Consider the following 12,234-nt stretch of genomic DNA (forward strand, 5'->3'; position numbering starts at 1 on the left):
GAATAAGCAAATGTGGTGAAGAAAGCTGATGGTGCCCGGCTATCAAAAGATATAGCATCTGGGGTGGGCTCCCTGAAAGGGCCAACATCAGACGCCAGCTTCTGTTGGCTCAGTCAGCAACTAATGCCCTTAGTGTTTCCTATGCATTGGAATCAATTGGATGGCAGTGTGTTAATTCAGATACACTAATGTCCAGACTCTCTGTTGGAGTGGAGTAAGTATGTGCTGCTCTTCCAGACTGGGCTGGAGACACACTACTGCCTCGGATCTGGAGACACCTTTTAGTCATTGTTATCTGCTGTCAAATCAGTCCTGACTCATGAAGATCCTGTGAATGACGGAACAAGATGCTGCCCTGTCCTGTGCGATCCCCATGATCAGACTATCTGACTCATGCAGTTATTGGTTAATTAAAAAAAAAAGAAAAAGAAAAAGAAAAGATCACCAGGCTTTTCTTTCTAGCCCACCGTAGTGGAAAGTTCCACTGAAACTTGTTCAGGTCCAGGACCACACACATCTCTACTGACAGATGAAGAGGGGCTGCCTGCAGTGCACTGGCTGTGGATCTAGGTCGGTCTCCTGCGTGTAAAGGCAGGAATCCTACCTCTGGGCTACCCATGCCCCACAAGTTTTCACTACACTTGGGAAATACTTCAATTATGTTAGCATAGTTAACTAGGAGCAAATTTTAAAATGTACACGATTCATTTAAACTTCTTTGTACGTTAAAAAAGGATGTTACTAAGTGGTCATAGTACTGACTGGAGACAGAGCATAAGCCTCTTTTTAAATATGCTTTATTTCATATGTGACCTCTGACTCAGCCAAAGGTTCACATCCGAGGTAGGTTAAATTGTGTTATGAAATTTTATAAGGTACAACAGAAAATGTGTTTCATACTCTTTAAGTCCCTTGAGATATATTAGCCAAGCATGATAAGGTATTTTCAAGTGCTTATCTTATATTTGTGAATCAGGCTGCATAAACGTTATAAATTAAGAGTGAAGAAGCAGCACCAAGTTGTTACTAAGCCCGTGCATCATATGAGCTTGTTTTATAAAACAAATTACTCAATGATGCAAACCTCAATGAAGAAGAGCCAGCAAAGCCTACCTTCAGTGCGGGCAGCATGTCCAAGGAGTCCAGTGTGAACAGTACCAATGCTTGCATCAGCATCACAAACTGATTAAACTGCCATGTCAGACTAAAGAGAAGAGTTGAAATGAAGATGGCAAGAAGTGTCAGCCTCTGTAAAATGAAAATTTGCATAATTTACATGTCTCTCATATTAAAAAGCCTTGCCGACAAGTTTTCTCAAGAGCAGCCAATATCTCCATAAACCAATCAGGAAAAAGATAATCTGCTGCTCTGAAAACTCTTGCATTTGTTACTCAAGCTCTAAATATCCTAAAGTGACACTTTGCATATAAATATTCACATACGGTATGTGTATTCCACACTATTATGGAGGTGATAACGCACCAAATCACATCCCAAGAGCAATGGCTTAAAAATCCTGACAGTTTTGCACAAAATGTGTGTGTGGGTTTGCTGCAACTATTTAGGGGTAGATTGTGGAGAGAATATTTTTAACATCAAATATGAAAACATTTTCTTTGCAAAGTAGGAAAAAGCTCAGAAAAAGAAAACTTCATTTAACTTCAGTTAAATAATTGGTTAAGGAAGAACTAGTCGCACGCACTGGGGTACTATCTACATATCACATTTCCTGAAGTGAATTCAAAATAATTGTGAAATTAAAAAATATACCGGTATGTACTTACTTCAGAAAAAGGCTGTAATTTTGGTTTCAAGAAATATGTAATTGCTGCTATCTGAATTGCAAAGAATGGCAGTGCCCAGTTTTCCCTCAATGGAACGGTGAATTCCACTCTTGTGGTATCTATTCTGCACAAAAGAAACCACAATTGGCCCAAGTCAGAACGTTTACAATCCTCATGAAAATGGTTTTCACCATATCCAGACACGGGTTTTCAATACTAATTGCTGCTGTCATCATCATTTTGCAACGCAAGCTTGACCTTGAGAAAATGTATGTAGCTGGTCTAGGGCTATGCTAGGTGGTGGAGTTGAGCTTCAAGCTCATGTTAATCTGACTTCAACCTACACACTGCATGAAAGCATGAGGCCAAATTGCCTAACTTTAATTTTAACTTTAGTGCCAAGAGACAATGCTTTCTGTTCTCCATCTTTGTATTTCTTTAGTGCTGTACACTTGAGTCTTGCATTCGGCAGTGATAATGACGTTTTAAAAATCGCCTCTCTAAAACATGAACTCCCAGAGTGCAAAGAAAGGTCAGTTTGTATGTCCAGTATCAAGAACTAACCCTGCACATATGAGCCATCCAATAAACACTTTTTACTTACTCCTAATAGCAGCACTGTATTTGGTTTCAATTTACTCTTAGCAGGAATAATATAAGGTTCTATATTAAAAAGTTAAGAGCCAGGATACCATAGTGGTCTCACATCGCATGTCAGAATTCTAACCAAGGATCAACTCTGAACTTATATAGACTACTTAACCTTATCAACCTCAATTTCCTCATCTCTAGAATGAGAATAATACTTTTAAAGGGTTGTTAAAATAAGAACACATAGTGATCATTTGAAAAATGCTTTGTATATAATAAATGTGCATCAAAATAACAAAAAAAGTAATTTGTTTAGGATTACAAAATAAAACTAGAGTTAGAGCTAGTATGTAAGTTGTAAGACCTACCCTGAGCCTATGGCCTTTGTAACCCATCAGGTCTGGAAATGAACATACCCCCATGAACCAGTTTTCAGCCAAACAAAAGATGGGTATATAAGGGGAACAATAACATCAGTGGGGTATGCAGTCCTCAACATAATCAACCATTTGAGATCATAAGGGTAGCATTTACCCAAGGAAAGGAGGAAGACTAGAAATGGGAAACAGAGGGAAGTGGGATGAGGGCTGTTAGATTACGAGGATTGTTACATTACGAGGATTGCGAACAACGACATGAAACAATGTGTATAAACTGTTGAACAGAAAACTAATTAGCCCTACAAACCTTCACCCAATTCACACACACAAAAAAAAGTGTGGCAGCAAATTGTAAGACCCTTACTTAACTGAATATAGGTGCTACTACTGTAGCTCAGGCAACAGTGCACAACAGTGCATGATTTCATAAGACTCTAATATCTGGAAATTAATAGTATATATTATATAGGTGATAGGAGATCTTCTTAGCATTTGTATGATCCTTTGTGCTTTGCTAATTTTTAGTCTCACACAACCCGATTAAGGTTGATAGTGAAGCCATTATTAAACTTCTTTAAAAAATGAGCTAGAGAAATAGTGATTATTTAGAAAATTGGAAATAGAATTGGGATTATTATAGATAAATCTCTTGACTTATTAAATATCCTACTAATTACATGGAAATATAAATAAGCAAGGTTTTCATACTGAATAAGAAAAATAAATACGAACATGCAAAGAGAAACGTGTTCCCTTCCAAACAAATTGGCTCAATAAGTTCTTGAATTAGAGGAAATGAAGTGCTTCATTCTCACTTACATTGTAGAAAAGGGAGTGTTATATTACTTTTAACTCACCTGTTCGTAACATACCAGAAAGCTGCTAACAGCCCCGAGAGCCAGGTGCCACTAAGGAGCCAGCTGGTTGCATAAAGGGCTGTCACATAGATTGCCTGGAGCCCAAATAAGGTATAAATATAAAAATAAATCGGCTCTAAATACTTCTGTAAAAGGGAACAATAAGAAATTGCTTGTTAATGAAGCCATAGTGGGACCATCACCATTCAAGAAGCACAGTATAGGAAATGCACTATGCAGAAGGCTGCTGTTAATGCAACGCAATAAGTCCAGGTTACCCTACTTCACCAAGAGCCATGCCGGCAGCTTTCCTTCCCACCTCTAAGAGCAGAAGGATAGAAGCCATTTGGGGGCCTGGCTTCATTTTTGATTCCACACACATTTTACATCTAATTTGGTCTAATTTTCCCTCATTTGCATATGACATGGACATTGTGGTTGGCTCATTTCCCCAAATTTAAAATGTCAGAGATACATTCAACAGTGATAACAAGTTTCCAAATGAGAATATACATGGACTTCTAGACCACACAGACATTATGCTATAAGCCAGGATGTATTTATATGTTAAAGAATAAATAAGCAAAAAAGAAAGGTCATAATACATATCTGGAAAATTAGGATATTACTATTTTAATACCATGTCAGCTGAATCTTTCAATTAAAATGGGCAGATTTTGACTTTCATCTAGTTCAAATTAAATTCAATATCACAAAACACAACATACCTGTATGGGTAGGATTCTATATAAAATACTGAGAAAAACTTCTTGGTAAATATTCATTCGTTCAAGGAGGTTAATTGTCCTCATTGATTCAGTTTTATTATCGTATATTAAGCCATGTAAACCTATGATTGATATTTGAAAAATGAGGAAAATATATAATACTTTTAGTTACAATCATTCATATTCATTCAAAATTACTCACAGATTCTTTAGCATGTATCAGAGACTTGTGCTTGATATTGGCAATAAGAGCAAAAAACATAGTTCTACACTCATATGACTAAATGTAAAGAAAATACAAATCCTCAAACTAGACCAATAGGCAGCATCATGATAAACAGAGAGAAGGCCGAAGTTGTCAAGAATTTCATCTTGTTGGGATCCACAATCAATACTCATGGAAGGCAGCAGTCAAGAAATCAGATGACACATGGCATTGGGTAAATTTGCAGCACAAGACATCTTTAAAGGGTTGAAGAGCAAGGCTCAGACTTGGAGGACCAAGGTGTGCCTGATTCAAGCCGTGCTGTTTTCAATCCCCTCATATTCATGTGAACGTTAGTGAAGAACTTCTACTTTGTTGGGATGATTCCTAGACCAAAGCAGAAATGTCAATGCCGTGAATTATGCTGGTGAACAATACCGATGCTGGAGAAGAGTAACGAATGTACCATGGACGGCCAAAAGAACAAACAGATCTGTCTTGGAAGAAGTACAGCCAGAATGCTCCTTGGAAGTGAGGATGATGACACTTCATTTCACAAACTATGGACATGTGACCAAGAGAGACCAGACCCTAGAAAGGGCATCATGTTTGGTAAAGGTGGAGGGCAGTGAAAGAGGAAGGCCTGGATGAGAAGGATGACTGATGAGATGGAGTGGCGGCAACAAGAGGCCCGTGACTGGGTAGCGTTTCATTCTGCTATACACAGGAGGGTCACCATGAGTCCAAACTGATGCCGTGGCACCTCACTACCACTCTTATCGGGAAGGAGGCCCTTGTGGTGCAGTGGTTAAGCATTCAGTTGGTCCCAATCCACCAGCTGCTGTACCGGAGAAAGACGTGAGAGTGCTTCTGTAAGGAATGCAGCCTTGGAAATTCTGTGGGGTAATTCTGTCCTCTAAGGTTGCTTATGAGTTAGAATCCACTCTATGGAAGTGGTTACGTTATTGAGCTAATCATGTCTTTGATGGGCATTATTAAATATTCATACTAGCATCAGAATTAGAGATTAAACTGTACTCTAAATAATATGCATGGTAAATGTTAACCCTCTTTGCCTACAGTTGTAATCCCATTTGGGAATGGGTTTATTGTTATGTTAATGAGACAGGATCAGTGGAGGGTGTGCTTTATAAAAAGAGCCAAATGGGACAATGGGATAAGAGGTAAGTAGACCAGCAGAGATGGGTAAAGACTGATGACAAACCACATGCTGGCCCACAACAGACAAGCAATGAGAACAAGAAATAAACCTGTTAAAGAAACTCAGTGCAATTCTGCTGCCAATTGCTACCACAAGAGGGTTGATTAATGAGAACAGGTATGAGGGGATAGTGCACAGAGGAAAACATGCAAACAGGAGTAACATATGGAAAAACACTCAGGCTGGCTCCCACCCAGAGGACAGATTCCACTATACTGATGGTGCCTGCACAGCACATGAATGCAACTGGGATCATGACACTGAAAAATGTTGAACTGGCAAAAGATGTACCCCCGTCCCCCACCTGTACACACACACACAATTAGAAAGCTACACTGCGACATCGTTTCTCACCTATCACCTGGCAGAAGTGAAGAAGTCTGCCCACAGGCTCTGCTAGGGAGGCTGTCAGGAAGCACTCTCCCAGACTGCAGCTGGGAGAGGCGTGGGGAACACCCATCAAATGGCACATGCATTTGCCCTTAGATCTAGCAAGCCCATGTCCAGTAATCATGCCAACATGAGACTCACGGAAGTCCAAACTGACGTGGGTGGGTACAAGGGCCTTCACACTGCAGTACTAAGAGAGAATAAATGACCCAAATGCTCATCAAGAGCAGACGACGTGAATAAACTATGGTTATCCTTGCAAAGGAGTATTATCCATTTGCAAACAAGGGTTAAGGAATATTTTTATATCTAAGATTTTTGTTAAGTGAAAGAAAACACGACGTATATACAATGCAGTTTTTTATGTAAAAATGGGGCAATGAGAACGTATAAAGAATTGTGAATATTAGCAGTGGAAGAATAAACCCCCAAGCTAACAAAGAGGGTTACCTCACTGGCCAGGAAGAAAACCCTGGCGGCATCACAGTGAGTTAAGACTTGGGCTGCTGGCCACAAGGTCAGCAATTTGACTCCACCAGCCGCTGCCCAGGAGAAAGAGGAGGCTGTCTTTCCCATAAAGGTTTACAGCCCAGAAAACACAGAGGTGGTCCTACTCTGTCCATGGGGTCACTATTGGTGGGAAAGGACTTGGTGGTAGTGGGTTTTGTGAGGCAAGGGCTGGACACAGGCTTCCCTGAGTGCTCCATGGTTCAGCTTCGATGCTGGAACCGGGCACTCTTTAAAAAAAAAGTTTAAAAAAATTATAAATTATCAAGGGTCCGTGAGGGAGGTAGGGAAAAAATGAGGAGCTGATACCAAGAGCTCAAGTAGAAGGAAAATGTCTTGAAAATGATGATGGTAACATATGTACAAAGTGCTTGACACAATGGATGGATGGATGGATGGATGGTTATAAGCACTATAAAAGCCCCCAATAAAATGATTTTTTTAAAAAGGAGAAAATAAACTTGAGAATGTTTAAAATTAAAAAAATTTTAAAACGTCAAACTAATTCCTGAAAGCCAAAAGTAAAATAAACCTACAGAGTTGATGACTTAGCCACACAAAGTCCAGAGTGGCTGCCCACTGCTGGGGGAGCATCAAAAGAACCCAAGGGCAATCTAAGCTGTTTCAGGGACCCTGTGGTTAGCAGCAGTATCAGTATTATATTCCACATACAGCAGGAAACAAGGACATGATAATGCTACTATCAGTAAGAACCAAGGTTTTAAGAAAAGAGAGATACAAATATTTTTTTAAAAAGTTAAAGAATCCTATCCTAACTTTAAATGAAAAATAGCGATATTCATAATGTATTATCTCTTATGGAAAAAACTCTAAGCCTTTCCTCCCTTGGACCACTTTAAAAGGCCTGAAATCAATGCAATAAATGTTTTTAGTTTTTAGTTCCAAGAGTGCCCCTGGATGATGCAAATGGGTAATACTAGGCTGCTTACTAGGAACCTGGGGGTGAGATATACCAGAGGTGCGCAGGAAGAAAGGCCTGGAGATCCAGTTCTTTAAACTGCCCAGTCATTGGGACACAGTCCTACACAAGGGGTGACCATGAGTCAGATTCAACTCTGTGGAACCTGTTTTTCAAAAATTTTTATTAGATATTTTCATACCCAGATTGTGGTCTCTAAATGGCCACTAAAATGAGATAGGGCACCTTGGAGAAATGGCTGGTTCCAAGTCAGGGGTCAGAGATACATCAATGGGCCTGTAACAGCTTCTCTTGCACCAAGCCAAGGCCATTTCCAAAGGTCACTAGGGTCATGCCAAGGACAAGACAGTAGGAACCAAGGTTCTTGAATTAAGAAAAAGTGAGAGTAAGCAAGTAAAAACCCTGTCATCTTAGCTTTAAACAAAAAATAGCTATATTCATCATGGATTTGTAGAATTCAGCCTGAAGGTGATCCCATGGTCAACGAGAAAAACCTGACTCTAATTCAATGGAATGGACGTGAAGGACTGAAGCACTGTCTATCCTGCCTTTCCTTAATGAACTGAACCTATGGGCTACCCATTAGTAGACAAGAGAACACTACTTTGGACCGAATTCCATCTACAATTTACGGAAGGAAGATGAAATGAAATCCCACTATATGTCCCACAAGGTTCACACACACCAATCACACCTCTGGAGAAAGAGGGGGCTATCTGCCCCCACGAGGACGTACACTTCAGAACCCCTGTGAGACTGTGAGCTAGAACTGGCTTGATGCCACGTGGGTTTTATTATGGAGCTAATAGTTTGAGATAACCATCAGGAATTGTGCCTTATCATCAGGTAACAAACATTGGCAAAGAAAATAGTGGATTAGTTTATCTTAACTCAGAAACAAACAGCTACAAATTATATGAGGGAGTTTGGAAATTAAATGTAAGATAATGAACATTTCCCATTAAATTTTTTGAAGCCCTGTTTGTATATTTATCTATGAATCCTGATTTTGAGCAAGCCTGGATCTAACGACCAATTAATGGGAAATACACTTGGGGGATGGGGCCAAGTTGGAAGGCAAGGAGAGGAGCATTACATAAAGCTTAAAAGGGGGTACACCCCTCAAACGGACTTTTTTTTTCAAAGCTATGTGTTTAATTTTTTTTTAATAAAACAACCATATCAATTTCAAAGTACTATTACATTTAATATATCTGTCAAATCTGTGACTCCATCCTTTGAAACATTTTTCAGACTCAACTGTTTGGATGGCTGACAGCACCTCCTTTGTTTTTTTCTTCACCTCTTTTATGTTAAACTGCTGTCCTTTCATGTCCCTCTTCATTCTTGGAAACAAAATGAAGTCGCACGGTGCTGGGTCAGGTGAGTAAGGTGGGTGGGACGAGAGAGGCAAACTGTTTTTTGCTCAAAACTGGTGCATTGAGACGGCTGTATGAGCAGGTGCATTGTCCTGGTGGCAAAACCAGTTTCCTGTCTGCCACAAATCAGGCCTTTTTTTCTCATAGTTATGCAATCTTTTCAGATCCTCTAAAGAGAAAGCTTGATTAACAGTCTGACCTGGTGGAATGAATCCAAATATACAAGTTGACAATTTTGTCCTTTCAGGAAGTTGATGGATGTCCAGAACGAGGTTTGTCATCAACTGACATTTCATCATTTTTGAAACAAGAAAAACAGTTGCACACTTGAGTTTTTCCCATAGCACTGTCCTTGTAAGCTGTCTCTAACATCAAAACAGTTTCCGTGGCATTTTTCAGGAGCAGGAACCAAAATTTCACAGCAGCACACTGTTCTCTAAATCAGCCATCACAAAAAAATGAGGTTTGAGAAAAACAGCTTTTATGCAAAAATCACTGTGATCAGAGAGTACCTTCCTAGGTGACGCCACTGGGTGCACTAACTCAGAGCGAGTTGCTCGATGCTTGCCTACTACAAAAGCTCTGCTCTGCCCAGTGCAATTCCAGTTTTTTAGGGGGGAAACCCTAACGTAGAACTTCCAGGGCATAGTATTTTCATAAACCAATTAGATACTCACAAGGAAAAAGATACACAAGTTCCAAAAACAAAACAAGTTTTGCATAATGTCTTGCCTGAAATACTGTAAAGAACCCCAAAGGCCCAAAGTGGAGCTACTAGTTGTCATTACCTTGCTTGAGAGTTGGTGCCTCCAACATTTGCTTGTAGTAGGAATAGTACAGTCCACATTCGGTTCTGAAGGAGATTTCTCGCTCCACTTCCTGAAATAAAGCTAGGCTTTGGTTATCTATCATCACTACAGAAATAAGATACAGAAACAACTTCAAAGAGAAAAAACTCTGAAATAGAGTTTCAAGAAAGAGTGTCATACAAGAACAGAAGGCTGGTCATTGAAGTGGAGTGGTGAGTAGAAAAAAGAAAACATATCCTTTGTTGTTAAGCCAATTCTGACTCATGGTGACGCTGGAGACCAGACTAGGATTCTCCACAGGACTTCTATGTACATAATCTTTATAGAAGTGGACTACCACATCTTTCTCCCAAGGAGTGGCTGGTGGGTTTGAACTGCCCCTTTCAGCTATCAGCTGAATGTCTGACCACTGAGCCACCAGGCTCCTTTTCTCCTGGTAAAATGGAAAAATTAAAAACAAATCTTCCTAGGATTGTCCTGAGGCTTCAAGATAATTCAGTTCTAGAGAGCATAGTACTCTATCTGAGTGTCAACTATTACCTAACCACACCATCTACCACCTTGACCCGACCAGGAAGGTCCCTCCCTGTGGCAGTCTATAAGAACTTGAACTCAAAGGCACTTGGTGTATGCAGATAGTCTTGTCTGAAAGCTGAATTTTAACCCCATTTTTACATCCTGACATGAAATTCTAGAATCCACGGTGAATTTTAAAAGCAGCCTTTTCTAACAGCAGTTCCTGTAAGCTTGTGCTGACCTAACCTTAGTCAAATAAGGAAATATTCTTTTCCCATAAGGTCTTTGCACTATGTTCATGCAGATACAAGGCGTGATAGCTGATACCTGAAAGGTCTTGATGCACAGCCACATCAACAAATCTTTATAACGCAACCTGAGAAAACGGCCAGGATTGCGCGGAGCCAACATTGGAAAACCCAGGCAATGGCACATCGGAAGTGAATGACTTCAGCCTTAATTTGACAATTCCATTTTGAACTGAATGAAGATTTCGTCTTTGTTTTTCTAAAGAACCCAAACCAATTGCGATCGAGTCGGTTCTGACTCACAGTGTCCCTGTATTTCCAAGGCTGCAATTCTCCACAGGAACCCAGGGCTGCATCCCCCTCCCAAAGAGCTGCTAAACGGCTGCTGAAATAGCCTCCGCAAGTTTCACTTGTACGCGCCTTGTGACGTAATCCCCACATTCTGTGGGGCCATCTTTGGAATGTGCACAGATACGAATCTTTTCCAGTTGGTTGGCCAAGGAGTCATCAGCTTGTGGAAATACTTCAATTGGTAATCTATTAATTCTTGGAACCTTATTCTTTGCTAATAAATTCACTGTAGCCTTTTCCTTAAATATCACTGGTTCTGGATCATATACTACCTCTTGCAATGATTGAACACTGACTGATGTGGTTTGGTACATGACTGCTTATTCCCTCTATCTTCATAGATCTCAGTAAGTAGGACGGTAGGATTCTGTGAATCATGTTAAGATGAGTCAATAGTTGATTTCCTATTCTTCTCTCTCCTCATGTAACTAGGTTACTTACCTCAAGCTATTTCCTCTTTAAAAAAAAAAAAAATTAGAAATAGTCCCCCTACATTCATGTAAACTCAGACTAAACTTACATTTTTATTTCTTGGAGTTTTGATGATTTTTAACACTACTTTTACAGGTATTTTTACATCTATTTTATAGATGTTTAAATAATTCTTTAAAAAGTAAAACAAGTAGCGGGGCCAGACTTCAACATGGTGCTCCAAGATGTGAATGCAACATACCAGCATGAAGCAGGGAACCAATAAAGGTCTAAAGGGCCAACCCCAATCCCAACTACCTGGACAGCTCCCCTCCCCACAGAAGAATTTACTTCAGAGGACAGCACTGAAGCTACAGCACAGGGAGAGGGACATGTGTGATCTGACCACACAGGAGCAAATGAAGGGGTAGGAAGAGAGAGTGAAGTACATCCTGGCCCACCAAACCCTGAGGATGATATTCCTGCTCAGAGCAGCCAATGCACAGAGAGGGCCACAGGGCCGGCCCCACTATGAGACACGACATCCCTCAACGACCCATAGCGATGCGGGGGACAACACTGGAGAGAGAGTGCAGGAATTGTGCCTGATCTGACCCCACCACACCAAGGAAAACCACTAAGGGTGTGCAACAGAACAGCAAGGGGAGCAGAGCAACGAAGTTCTCAGGGAATATCAGAAGTAGATTTTGGGGTCAAGGTGTGGCACCCCATCAGACTTAACTGGAAAACACCCCTAAAGGTCAACAAACAGACCTGGAACTATTTATAGGCTTTTCTCTTTTTTTGGTCATGGCTGTTTTATTTTCTTTTGTTGCTTTGTTTTCCTCTGTCCTGTTTTTGTGCTTATTATTGTCTCTGCCTGTCTATCTACATAAGATAGGTGGAATAAACAATC

The 12,234-nt window shown here is 40.3% G+C and overlaps 1 protein-coding gene across 1 annotated transcript in view; it reads right to left on the reverse strand.

Annotated features, from left to right (window-relative positions):
• DPY19L3 (dpy-19 like C-mannosyltransferase 3) overlaps nt 1-12,234 on the reverse strand; it is a 103,990-nt gene that overhangs the window by 52,952 nt on the left and 38,804 nt on the right. The window contains exons 4-8 of the mRNA XM_004704713.3: nt 9,772-9,862; nt 4,341-4,462; nt 3,613-3,758; nt 1,785-1,908; nt 1,114-1,248 (exon numbers count right to left, since the gene is read on the reverse strand). Coding sequence (XP_004704770.1) covers nt 1,114-1,248; nt 1,785-1,908; nt 3,613-3,758; nt 4,341-4,462; nt 9,772-9,862 — 618 coding nt within the window. The remainder of the gene's footprint in view (nt 1-1,113; nt 1,249-1,784; nt 1,909-3,612; nt 3,759-4,340; nt 4,463-9,771; nt 9,863-12,234) is intronic.

Source organism: Echinops telfairi, unplaced genomic scaffold (assembly GCF_000313985.2).
Source record: "Echinops telfairi isolate 266 unplaced genomic scaffold, ASM31398v2 ScPeMD7_2291;HRSCAF=2852, whole genome shotgun sequence".
In the NCBI taxonomy this organism is placed as follows: domain Eukaryota; kingdom Metazoa; phylum Chordata; class Mammalia; order Afrosoricida; family Tenrecidae; genus Echinops; species Echinops telfairi.